Source organism: Thalassophryne amazonica, chromosome 23 (genome assembly GCF_902500255.1).
Source record: "Thalassophryne amazonica chromosome 23, fThaAma1.1, whole genome shotgun sequence".
In the NCBI taxonomy this organism is placed as follows: Eukaryota; Metazoa; Chordata; class Actinopteri; order Batrachoidiformes; family Batrachoididae; genus Thalassophryne; species Thalassophryne amazonica.
The window spans coordinates 30995279-31009188 of NC_047125.1; the positions used below are offsets into that span (position 1 = coordinate 30995279).

Genomic DNA, 13910 nt, shown 5'->3' on the forward strand with positions numbered 1-13910 from the left:
AAACTTGTGCCAAATCAGCATGCAGAGCCACCTCTGACCTGCTGTGGCGACCCTGAGTGGAAAATGGACGTACTGTACTTGCAGAACAGTAGTATTTGTAATCAAATATCCTTTATTTTCATATAATAAAGGCTGTTGTCTCGACTCTACCATTGCTCATTGTGTATTCAACATGTCACCGGTGTAATTGTGCATCAAACATTGGATAGAATTTGTCTTGAGTGTTCTCTCTCTGTTATTAGGACAAGTTCTTCTGCTTCTATTTATAGCCTCAAGGAAATCTCCACTTCTTTTAGCTGTTTGTCATAGAGGCGACGGCTGCAGCTAATTTGCATGAGCTTCTTCTCTTCAGGATGTGTGTCAAAGCAGAAACCTACAAAAGGTGTGGTTTGCTGCAGACCTGGGTGGGTGTGCCTACCTGACAGGGGAAGTTTGAGTGAGGAAGCAGAGTTGTAGTGTTTGAGGAGCTGCTGGCAAGGAAGATCTGAGGAGCCGGGAGTCAGAGAATGATCATTTTAAGCGAAGAAGAAGAAAGCAACACCGACACAACAGTCTAATTAGCACGAGAGCAAAACTGACACCAACTGGCAGTACTTGTAGCTGATTATTTAAGTTTAACCAGGGTTGTTAACGTTGGACAACCACAACTTATGCCACGATTGTGTCAGCCCAGCGACTGCTGCGTGGCACCCCTGCTGTTTCACTATGAGAGAGAAGACCATCACTTCAGCCTTGATGATCAGCTGGACTCAGATCACCTGGAGAAACAAGAGCGTCACCTAGTGGAAGAGGTCAGTGTGATGTACTGTCACCCACATGACCCCCTACAAGTCTGAAACGTGGCGTGCACCTGTCACTTGTATGTTAAAGGTTATTTCTTGAATGAGGTCTGGATACATTTTGTGGCAGTGTTTGTTCAGTGCTTTAGTTCCCAGTTGTTAGAGGTGTGGGGAACCCTAAGTGGTTGACTACACTGGTGCAGCTTGGGGTGTTTGACAGCACTGCTCAGCTTCCATATGTCGGGTAACATGAGTCTTTTTGTACACATCAGCTCTTAAAACTTGGAGGCATTCATATGCCACTTTCATTTAAATGTTTGTGCAAATTTTAATTACCTATGTTGCTCAGAAAAGGTTTATGTGCTTGTATTATGTAATCTGCTGCAAAAACTGTGAAAATCACAGAACTATAAGGCACCTGCCGGGATGATAGTTTTGGCAAACAGTAATATAAGGAAAGCAATAAATACTACAAACAAGGGTTTATCACAGTGCTTAAAGCTTATTTACCTTTTGACCTCTTAAAATAGGTCAAGGTTAGCGATCTTCAAACTTGCTCAAGGTCTGTGTCCCAAGAATGTTCCCTGTGATTTTGAAGACCCTGGCATTAACAGGACTGGAGTTATACTGAGCACAGACTGATGGACGGACGTATGCAAAGCTTTCACAATATTCAATGGTCATATTGTGGCCATTGGGTGAAAACCTTACAACTCAACAAATGAAGGTGCATATGAAGACAACTCTGTGAAGTCTGTGAGCTTTGACGCACCACATCGATTCAAAAAGTGACTTTGTTTTAAAAGTGTAATATCCCATAGGTGCATCTCCCAGCTGGTGGATGGTTTATGAATGCTGCATTAATGATGGATTAGGAGTAGGTGTGGTTGTCAGTGAGAGATGACCCATACCCACACAGCTGTACTAAATCAGAAGTAAATTTACTTGCCAGGTTATGTACAAATGCGTAGATGACACAGGCGTTCCACACAACCCCACAGAAAGGATTTTGTATCCATGCAAGAAAAGCAGAGACTTCTAACCATCTCCCTCTTCACGTGTGATTTTTACATTTTTACTTTCTACATCTTTGATCTTGTGACCACCAGTGCTGCCAATTCTAGATGATAAAAATTCTTCTAAATTTTGATACACAACTTGTCTTGGGTTTTTTTTTTTTTTTTTTTTTTTTTTGTGGCTGCCTTCAGACAAAAATATTCTACATGCTGCATCAGTACTAATTTTAAAAGAAATTTATTTCATGAACTGGCTTTATGACATCATTGTGGTCATGCTAACACAGTATTGTCCAGGTACAATGTGGAATGCGTTTTTCCTTTTTCTTTTTTTTTTTCGTTGTACTACTGTTTTGTTTGACTATTTGTAATTTAAACATTTTCCACAGCCAGTGGCAACTACCACAAATATCGCAACAGTCCAACAAACCCATGAAAGATCAGTGACAAGAGTTGAATACATATGTAAATAAATAAAGTTAACATGCAAACGTGCATATAGCACAATATCGTAGCACTCAGTACAAAATAATCTGACAGCCTACACTGTGGACATAGGACAGACAGGGATTCCAGGTCCTTTCACTTGATACATTGCCAGCCAGTCATCCTAATATTTTTCCAGTTTGAGAAAATAAAGGACCTCCTTAATCCATCTTGTATAGATGGGTGGTGCTGGAGATTTCCAGTATAACAATATTAGCTTCCTGGCCAGTAGAGTTGTGAATGCTATTAGGCCGTTTTTGGCAGGAGAGAGTGTCAGTGAAGCAGACCACACCCCGGGACAGGGCAGTAACAGCATTAGGAGCAATATCCCTATACCAGTTACACTGGACAACGTATGAAAGATTTCAAAGACCTCATCATGGAAGGACAGCTCCAAAACGTGTGTGTGGAAGTTGCAGTGGGCTGACAGCATCATTTGCACAGAGGAGACACGGTGTCCAACATTTTTGCAAGCCGATCTTGAGTATAGTGAGCTTGATGTAGGATCCAGCATTGCATGAAACTTTACCAAGCAGAGAGAATCTGTGTACCCTCTTCAAAACTTCCCTTTAAATATCATCTGGGATCAACACTCACAGACCTGTCTCCCACACAGTTTTAAGCACGGTGGAAGAACCCGGAAGGTTAGAAATACTTAAATATATAGAAGGAGGAGAGGCCTCTCAAACATCTCAAAATCGGAGGGGTTGGGACGGGCCGAAAATTTTGGAAACAAGCTGCGGACATTGTCAAATTTGAAGGTACCTGGGGGAAATAAAGACTTTTAGGGAGCAAAATATATATCGATTAACTCTTGAAAAGAAGCAAAAATAAGCGTCGACACAAATCTTTCGAGGTTCTTCTACCCAGCCTATCCCACGTAAAGAAAGTGTTATCCAATAAAGATGGAACAAAGACGTGATTTGCTGGCAAAATGACGTCTACATTGAAATCAGGTTTTAAGACACGAGGCCACTACTACGTCCTTTGTGTAACTAGAAATGAGAGAATGAGGTGATAGTGGATGAGCAGAATTAGCTTCTGTGACCAGCCATAATGGAGGAGACCCAGTATCCTCATATCGAGCCCAGTCATTCAGATTCCTTATTTGCTCCCCAATGATGGTACAAGAGATTAGGCAGTGTCAGTCCACCTAGGGCTTTAGGCTTCTGTAAGACTTGACAGCACAGTCTGGAAGGCTTCCTTCGCATTATGATGCAATGTCTACGTAATGTCTATAGTTTACTCAGGGAAATACTTAAGGTCAGGAAATAAAATGACTTTCAGAAAACAACAGGACGTCTCTGCAGGACAGAAGTGCGTTTCCTGTAATTTTTTTAACTGTTAGTGTGAGTAACTTGGAGTGGATGATGGTGTCAGTGGGCCGTTAAATACAGCTGACTCAGAAATGATTTGAGTGAGTCTGATCCACATGGACGTACTTCGCATTTGTGTGCCTTCTGTTGTGTTAATGCACTCTTGTGTGCAAATCCACTTCACAGTTCTGTGGTGTTGGTGTGCAGCTGATTGTTGGGATGTAATTAGTTCTGCTCTAATGAACGCACTCATCTGTCTGACAACATCTCCCAGTCAGCGGGAAGATGAGAGGAAATGAGAGAAGGCAGAATGCATCATCAGGAGTCTTTGTAGCATTTGACCACAAGCTGCTGCGGAGCTTGACCTTCACACAGAGTTGGACACGCTGCATGCTTTTTTTTTTCTTTTTTTTTTTTGTCTGCTGATGTCTCTGGAGAATACGAACAACCATTTAACGGCACACAGCACAAGCAGTATTTCATTTCTGACCAGAGGATCCTCACTTCGAACCCCAGGCTGACCAGAAAATCACTAGGGGCCCTTGTTGCTCCCGGTGTATAGTGGGCGCCATGCATGGCAGCACCCTGACATCGGTATGTGAGTGTGTCTGTGTGAATGGGTAAATGTGAGGCATCATTGTAAAGTGGTTTGCGCTTCTGATTCATATTGAAAAGCGCTATATAAACGCAGTCCATTTACAATTTAAATAGGACCTACGAAGAACCTATAGCTGACCAAAAAAAAAACCATAATAGATCTTTGGTTCATACTGTCTGCAATGAAACAAAAGTCAAATGTAAAAAATCACTGGATTTTTTGTTTTCCACATCGCCCCACCAGAAACTTGGTAATGCTTTTTTTCTATACATTTCTTCATATTCTTGGGCTTTTTTTTTTTTTTTTGATAAACCAAGTGGGTGCTGTTCCATACCCAAACCTTGTCCTGTCTGGTGGAATAATATTTTCTCATGCTGTCACCTCACATGTTTGTCTGTGCATTTGAATTAATCATTTTATTTACATTAATAAAAGCAGCTACCACTCTGAATCACATCTAGTTTGCATCATCCTGAGTAGTTGTAGTGTAGCCTACTGCACTTCCTTCAACTATTATCGCTAGTTGCTCTATCATTAGTGCCTTTGTTGCGCAAAAACACCCTCATTAGCATCTTAACTGATGGCTCCTCTCACTGTTGCTGTTGTAATCACGGCTACTCCTAGTTGGTGGAATAGTTGCCGTTATCTTCCCAGTATCAGGTAGTTGTGTCAGAAGAGACCTTTACACCTAGTTTGTGGATTTTCTGAGGCTCCTCCAGAGGCATTGCCTTTGCCTTTGTTTGCAACTCTTTCATGTTGACTCTCCCTGTTTGCTGAAATGTCTGAGCTGCACCTCTGTGTTTTTCTCTTCTCACTTTGTTGTCACAGCTCTCTTTCTACTTTCCTCCTCCTGCTGTATGATCTGTACCATGAGGCCATCCATCATAGTTTCTCCAACCAGTCCTTTTGTTTGCATCTTGAACATTGTGACGAAATGAGACTTGGTCTTCCTCGGTTTGGTTTTACTCAGATGGGCTGTTGTGAGAGTTGTATAGAATACAGTGGCTAAGCGTGGCCACAACATTTTCAAATGCAGAAAACATTTATGAATACAAGAAGCACCTGTATCAGTTGCACCACAGGCAGTTGCATCAAAAAAAGAACTGTTCAGGGCACTATAGCGCTGTTTTATCCTTGGGTTGTAGCACATACTTTGAGGACTGTACTCTTGAATGGCCTATATCTTAGTATTTTATTTGTGGTGTGTTGAGTGATTCCATTAAAAGTGCGCCGAGTACTGAAACATATTCCTTTTCTCAATTTGCTACTTGTGCCAAATGCACCAGTGCCTAAATGCTCTGCAAAGCATTTTACAGTATTGTCCTTTATTCTGAAACTGTCACGGTTGATATTTGGCCAAAGCAAACCTATGTAGCCAAAAGACGGCGGACACATTTTCTCGGGACTCCGTCTCATAAATGCTGCATGGCCAAAACAGATCTTATGAAAAAGTTTTGTTTTTGCCGATATCTTTTTCTCAGCAGAATTTCTCAGAAAGCTCTGATCAGGTGGGATGTGCCTTCAGTTTGCAAACATCTAATTTGATTTTGCATCTGCTTCAGAACATAGTGTAGCTTTATTGTCAAATGACATCACAAAAATCTCCAGTTACCCTGCTGACAGACTATTTGTCCTTGACGTAGGTTATGTTCTTTGAATGTGCTGCTTGGCAGTTGCATGAATGTCGAAGCACAGTGAGTCACTTAGAAATTCTTTATTGCTGTACAGTAGCAATTATGGGTACAGAAGAAAACCTTTGGACATCGCTAACTGAAATTTTACACTATCGGCACTTGGACACAAAATGCATTGTTTGGCAAATGGTAAGTCTGATGCAAAGACTTGTCGAACAATTAATTTATAATTTGGCACAAGATGCTAGGCTTCCTGTTTCCTGTTTGTGTGTCATGAGTATTTTGCCTGTCGGAGTTCTCTTGGTGCAGATTTCTGAAGTACAAACGGATCTTGAGACCCTTCCCAGTGTTGCTGCTGAGCCATCTGCTGTCTGTCAGTCATGGGTTGAGTTTTTAGTACCCCAAAATTTAAGTTAAAAAAACACAAGAAAGAAAGAATTCAGCCGAGATAAGTACTGAAATAGCTTATACTCTAGGGCACTTTGTTTGCTTACAGGGTTTGCTGCTGGTATCTGTCTTTGTACCACAGATTGTGAGAGCTGATTTGTTTGATGACGTAGGGAGAATGGCAGCAGGGTAATAATTAAGCTGTTATAGCATTATGGTGTTGAGTGAAGCACATGTGCAGGAATTTCTCCTTGAGGGTTTTTACATACAGGAGCTCCAGTATTGTATAATGCAAGAGGTGAACAATAACTTGGCAATGAAAATACCAACATATACTATATATAATAATGACACATCTCTGCAATTTTTAGAAATTTGTTATGGTCTGAATGCTCAGATTGGATTCCGTGTGCCTTTTTATTATGTCTGTGACTCTTCACACCACGCAAAGTTCAAAGTATTGGAGATTTGCTTTGAGAAATGTACACTCCCCCCACCGCTAACACCCACTGCGTCTTCCTTCCGGTCAATTTTTACCCTGCTCCAATAAAATCCCACATTGCTTGCTCCAAAAAAGAAAAAGAAAATGCCAGGCAACTGTAAAGAATCTGCAGCAAGTCAAAACCTCTATAGACAGCTGTAGTTTATCCTTCACCTGCGCACTTATCGACTTTTATTGTTCAGACTTTTTAAAAATAACATTTCAGAATTTTTAGTGATTATTTGTGCGCATTTTTTGGTGTGACCTAAATTTTAAGGTCTGTTGACTGCTGGGATGGTTGTCCCATTGCACAGTGTGCAAGAGGCATGTTGCACCCAGGACAAACATACAGTCAAACTTTAAAGACGTTATCTTGAATTGTATGATTTTTGTTTGTTTTGTTTTGGGGGGGGGTTTTTCCCCTCCCAACAACATCCCATTAAGACATTTCTGGTCAATCCTATCTAGCTTCCTCATCTGTTTAATTCTCCAAAAAGATGAACTGGTGGGTGTCATGGTGTATGTGTGTATGCGTCAGCACTGCACACATTCTGTTATCGCGGAGGTTGTCATGTTTATTGAATCTTGGTATCCCGACTCGTGCAGGAATGCTGAGGGAGCATCAGTAAAGGCATCAGTTTGTCCCTGCCCCATACCAGGGTCCATCAAATTAGCCTTACTCTTGCACAAGAAATGAGTATCTCCATGCCAACCCTAATAATCGTAGCTCAAATTGAAGGAAAAGCCGCCCACCTCAACATAATCCATCTTTTATGGACTGGCTAAGTCACATGTCTTAGAAAATCACACCAGTCATATTTTTGTCAAAAAAAAAAAAAAAAAAAATCAAACCTGCTTAGTATTATGAGCCAGTTGCAGTTACAACATACAACCACCAGATGACAACAGCTTTGTAAGTGGCACATCAAGAACCACAGGATTCGCATGTCTCCGATCTGAGGTGTTTTGTCATGTGGTGCTTGTATCATGTAAAGAATAGGATTCAGGTGGTGTCCAGAGTTAACCTTTCACCTATATAAGCACACAACAGGAGATTGTCCATGGGTACTTGTCTCATTTTGTTTTTGCAAGGAGTTGAAGGAGGAGGCCGGAGATGATGATTAATCTACGTTGGAGAAAATTGCTCTTGTACCTTGAATTTGTCTGGAAATTCTGGTATCAGCTGTGACAGATTTCTATTAAGGAGCTGGTGTGGTAAAGTCTGTTTAATGTCTTGTCTGGGTCCGGGTGGCCCTAACCCTGGAAATTCTAAGTTTTATTTTGAGAGCTCCTTTGTGTGAATTGTAATACCAGTATGCATGACCAGAAACTCTTGCTGCCTAAAGATCTGATGCTCCACCAGTGTGTCAAACAGTGCTCTTCTCCTCATACATGTCACTGAAGCGCTGACTTGCCCAATGATTAGACTGTGTACTGTGTTGGGCCTGATTCCTTGCAGGATTGGAGATATGATTACATTTGATGTAATCTGTCATTATACTGGGAGTCTACTTTGATGTGTAAGTAGTAAAAACCTTAAATTATATATGTTTTGGGTGATATATCTTTTTCTCTGATTTTGTGTCTTGTTAGTGGACGGGATAGGTGAAAAAGTTGTGCACTTTTGGAACAAACTGTGAAATTTTGTGTCCAGGGATTTTTATTGTATGCTGATTCCAAATAAAGACTGAGACAAGTGATCTGACCAGTGCGTCTGTGTCCAATGTGCATAAATCCAATATGGCGGATTTCTGCCATCTGCAGAATTCTTCAAGTCATAGCCTGGGAACTGATGATCATATCAACTATTGTAATACATGTCCTGTACCGAAATTTAGGTTGCTGAATTCGTTTATGGCACTCGCTTTACATTTTGAGTGTCTTATTTGCGAAATTTGAAATTCAAGATGGCCAACACTTGCCGGAACCTTGAATTCGGTACATTAAATAGTGAATAGTCTCCTGTTCATATTAAATATTTTTAAATATCTTACTTGCCTGTTTTGAGGCTTTTGAATTATTTGGCATGTATTTCACAATTGAGGAAAACCAGCCAGATAAAATACTGTCCCTCTTGTGACCAGCAAAGCTAAGGTTGTGCTACTTATGACATCACATTGGTAGTCACATGACCTATTTTCACAATGAGGCACAATGCCAGTCACATGACAACATTGGCCCATTGTCTCCAGAGAATTTCACACTGGCAGTCATTCCACAGATATGAAATGAAGCAAATAAGTGAACTCAAAAAGTGAAACCAAAACACCTTGCATTTATTGTTTAGATAGGAGGAAGCAGATTTTCCTTTTTTCCTTTACTGCTAAGAAAATGGAAGTAATTTCATTTTTTTTTTTTCAGTTATATAGCGCCAAATCACAACACAGCTGCCTCAAGGTGCTTCACGCAAGTAAGGTCAAACCTTACCAAGCCCTAGAGCAAGAACACAGGTGACAGTAGTAAGAAAACACTCCCTCTGATGTTACTGAGGAAGAAACCTCAAGCAGACCAGACTCTGAGGTGACCCACTGCTTAGGACATGCTACCAACACAGTGGACAATACAGGAAATTTTGGGAGTCCATGGTGGTGCACAAGATGGGAGGCCTGCAGAGGAAGACACCTACTCCCATCTCTGGATGGAGCCGCACCTTAAACAGAGAGAAAAAAAAAAAAAATAGAATTGGTGGCAGAAAGACAATAAATACGAGAAGCGCGAAGTCTCCGCTCGGCTTTCCATGACAAAATCTCTTGTTAAAAGTGAAATCTGCCGGAAAATGGTTGCTGTCCAGCTCTTGTGATAACCAGAGAAAGTGCACACGACGGTCCCGTCTCCACAGAGCCATCCATTTAGAAATGATCCGGTGGTTTGTGGCTCTCGATGGCGGCACGGAGCGCGGCACGCCAAGCGTCCTTAAAGCTGTAGTAACAGTCCTTATTCTCTGTGAAGCCCGTAAAATTTTCACCGAAAGCCAGATAAATTTTTCAAATGGTTTCCAGCTGCCTGTCTCTAACAGTTTCTGAAAACATTCTGATGGGAAAAAAAAGCCCAAATCATTCCGCCATTTCCTGACAATGAAAATCCACCGAGGGGGCTGGATCACTCCTCACTCAAAGCCTGCTCACAGGCGAATGACGCAACTGACAGGCGTGGAAAAACTCACGCATGTGCACGAGGGTTTAAGCTTGTCTGACGCAATCACACGTGATTCAAATCCATATGGTTTTTGAAAAAAATAATAAGGTCGGATACTTTTCTAATAGACCTCATACAGTATAATTTATCAGCATTTAGTAACAAGAAAAACAGAAGAAATAATGTGATCGCCGGCCTCTCACCCTAAGCTTCACGTTTACTAATAAATGAATTTAAAAGGGTAAAAAGCATAGTAACATACATTGCCAGTATGCTAGCCATACAAACAGGAACATAAGTGCTTCTTAAGTCTGGACTTGAAAATCTCTACAGAATCTGACTGTTTTATCTCCATAGGGAGATCATTCCACAAAGCAGGTGCACAATAAGAGAAAGCTCTGTGACCCGCAGACTTTTTATTCACCCCAGGGACACAAAGTAGTCCTGCACCTTGAGAACGCAGAGCCCGGGCCGGCGTGGTACCCCTCCGTTTTCGCTGATCAGCCTGCTGATCCATTAATTTTACAGTTTGTCTCCATCTATTTTTGAAATCGGCACCCTTTTAAATAGGTAATATGGAAATTTTGGTGCTTGCCTTCAAAAGTGCACAAGTTGGCCCTTATGTGCACCTATCCCGTCCACTATTGTGCAGCTGCAGTGTCAAAATCACCTGTTTCACTGGGATGTTTCTGGAGATTTTAAAGGTGGGGGGTGTGTGTTAACATTAAAAATAAATGTTGTTTTGGAAACTCTTTACATTTTCTGTTTTGGCTCCATTTGGCTTAACACTGACTGATTTCACAAATTATCTACTCCGTCAGTGTCATTAAGGGCCAGCAAACATGATTCTTCAACCCTGTCTAATAAGTCCATTTGGATAGCCATTCTCTCCTTTTCAGGTGGGACGATACACACAGATGGCCCACATAGCAGTTACTACCCATTCCTGGTTACTGAGTCTGTTTATCTTGTCAGAGGTCTTAGGCTTTGTTCACACTGCCAGTTCAGATCTGATGTATTGCATGTCTGTTTTAAATCCGAGTTCACTGATTGGCTGTCCACATTATATATTGCAAGTGACTAGATCCAGTCTGTGTGTCCATGTTGCAGTCCTTGTGCGTCTTATCCACATTGGTTTTTATAGTAATGAAAGTCATCCATATTGAAATTGTCACATATTACTATTTGGCAAGTTGTATCTGAGCGTTCAGCCCAAAACAGATTTGCAAACAAATCCATTTGAATCTCATTTCAAAACGCCTACAGATGAGGCTTGAATTGGAGTTGGGGAAAAAACAGTTTTATGACTTCTGGCTATTCAGACTTGCATCATGGAATCAGATTCAAATGTAATGTGCACATGAATCAGATTTTTACTGGCAGGCTGAACAGGTTCTTAAGGTTTACATTGAAGCATGAAGACACACACACACACAGTCGAGCAATTCCTTAACCTGCTCTGACTGAGACGAGATAAACTCAAATAACGTCCTTCTATATGTGCGCAGACTCTGAAGAATGTGTCACGTCAGTCATCTAGAGGATGGGGTCTGGGCTTGACATGTGACCTTTTTTTTTTCTCAGCTCCCCACTTCTTAACCACCATTACCTTTTTGTTTGCTTCCTGCAGAAAAGTGTGAAGGAGGGAATCTTGTTAAAGCAGACGAGTTCCTTTCAGCGGTGGAAGAGGAGGTACTTCAAACTACGAGGGAGGACCCTCTACTATGCCAAAGATTGTAAGGTACAGAGATTTGTGAAATTACCTCAGCAGCTTTAAAATAATGACACCTATGTCATCTTTATGATTCTGTGTGCTGGCAGGAATTATTTGAAATTAAATCAACTATAAGCTGTTTAAGTGGAGACTTAGAGGTTTAATTTGAAAGTGTTTGCTTTTGCATTGAGTGAAAGCAGGAATTTAAATCATTTTATGGCTATTTTATTGCCTCTTCATCTGTTCAGTATCCAGTAACATAAAAAGGTGAAGAAAACCTCCCTCCACAACAGTTGGCCAGATTAAAAAATACCCTACAGGGGTTGTAACTACACTCAAAGGCTAATGGTTTCCATGCAAACAAATATCCTGGTTGTTTTATCTGAAATAGGTTCTGCTACAGAGCCAAAATCCTGGAAGTGGCGGCATTGTAGCCATTCACTTATCCAACAGGGGAATTGATACCAGTGTGGTCATGTGACTCAATGTAAAAGCAATACGATTGTCAGCTCCCAACTCAGTTCAGTTTTACTTAGTAAAGTAATACAGTTCTAAAATTTCAGCTGCACAAAGACGGCAGTTTGTCTTTACATGAGCGTTTATTGGTTAGAAACAAACAAAACCTTTATTTTGAATTAAATGATTATACACAGATCAATGAGTCCACTGGCACTTGTTCTAAAACTTAAAATGAGTGATTAAATAAGCCGCTTGATATAATGTACGTAAACACGTATGTAATTGTATTTTTTTACATTCTCCCCTCCTCTCTTTAGTCCTTGATCTTTGATGAGGTGGACCTATCAGATGCTAGCGTGGCTGAGACCAGCACCAAGAACATCAACAACAGCTTCACAGTAAATAAAACATCTCACAATTGAAAATTGAAAGAAAAATAATAGTAACTGTTTTAGGTTTTTAATGGCAGAACTTATTTAAAGTGGCACAACGGCACCCCCACATTTTAGATTTCAGCCCAGGGTGGGTTTTCTTTTTCTGAAATTCAGCATTTCCACATTCACTGTTTCACTGATTTTACTTTTCTGTTTCTTTCTCTCTCAGGTGATCACTCCGTTTCGGAAGTTGATGCTGTGTGCGGAGAGCAGGAAGGAAATGGAGGACTGGATAAGTGCTCTCAAATCCGTTCAGAAATGGGAAACGTATGAGGTCAGTGTTTTCCCCCATGTCTAGTCACTTTCTATTTATTGTGTTGTAGCTGTTATTACCACCCAAGGCCACCGGGTTGATGTTGTATGAGTCGTGGTGTTTGTCTGCCAGAATATGGCTGCAGAGCACTTGAAGTCCAAGACATTTCCCCTTGGGGACAATAAAGTGTATCGTATATCACAAAAACAGTAAAAGAAAAAAGTCTAGTTTTTTTTTTCTTAAACATTTAAGTAATAAAAAAAAAGGAATTTATTTGGCAGCATGAACATTTTATTTCTGAATATTTAAATAAATGATTCACAATCTTTTATTTTATTTATTACTTTACTGAGGGAAATTTGATTTGCAACAGGCTTCAAGACATTAAACATGAAAAACAGAAGATTTATGACAAATAGGAGTGCTCATACCACAAAAATAGACCTCCCAGACTGAATACATGTTAGATAAATACATGGGAAGTCAGGTGCTGTACAGTGGCAACAGGTAACGTGAATAATAGCACAAATAGATAATAAAAGTATACAAAATCTAAAATCCAAACGATTATGCAGGGATACACATAAAGTGGAGTAAATGTTCTACTTGTCATGATATCCCAAAGTATAAAAGATACCAGCACAGAATGGTTACTAGAATCATTCTGTAAAAAAATACAACAGAAATATGTCAGTACTTTACAGAACAAGTAAATCCAGCAGAATTTTTTTGCTCAGTTAACATTATGTTGTTTTTAAAGTAATTATTTCTGTCGAATTTAAATGCAGTGGTTACTTATTGTACATTCAGTGAGATACTGTTATACTGCTCCCATTTTGCTCAGGGCTACCACTGGAGGTTTGGCAATGGAGGGTCAGTCCATCTCAAATCACCAAAAAATGGCATTTTTAAACCTCACCCCCTCCAATTTTTATGAAATTTGGTATATAGGTAACTCATAGCCAGAAAAGCCAGAACTTCAAATTTTAACTTGATCGGACCAGTAGTTTTCGAGATATCGCAATTTCCATTTTTAACTTTTTCACGAAAAAGGGTGAGGCCGCCAAATTTCAAATTACTGTAACTCAGCAACCACTGTCCGATTTTAAAAAACAAGACATTTCTGTAATGGGGAGAACCAAAGGAATCTAAACCTGGCATTGTTTTGTGCATTTGGATACTTTTTAGTTGGATGACCTTTTGACCTATATTTTGACC

At 40.4% G+C, this 13910-nt stretch overlaps 1 protein-coding gene across 2 annotated transcripts in view; it reads left to right on the forward strand.

Moving 5' to 3' along the window:
* The window catches only part of si:dkey-172j4.3 (diacylglycerol kinase delta), a 129415-nt gene that overhangs the window by 78775 nt on the left and 36730 nt on the right, over positions 1–13910 (forward strand). The window contains exons 1-4 of one of the 2 annotated variants that reach the window (XM_034164291.1): positions 579–791; positions 11463–11573; positions 12323–12403; positions 12609–12713. In XM_034164291.1, the coding sequence (XP_034020182.1) occupies positions 651–791; positions 11463–11573; positions 12323–12403; positions 12609–12713 (438 nt within the window). In that variant the 5' untranslated portion in view covers positions 579–650. Of the gene's footprint in view, positions 1–578; positions 792–11462; positions 11574–12322; positions 12404–12608; positions 12714–13910 lie in introns of those variants that run through there. The other variant, XM_034164290.1, reaches the window with a different exon arrangement.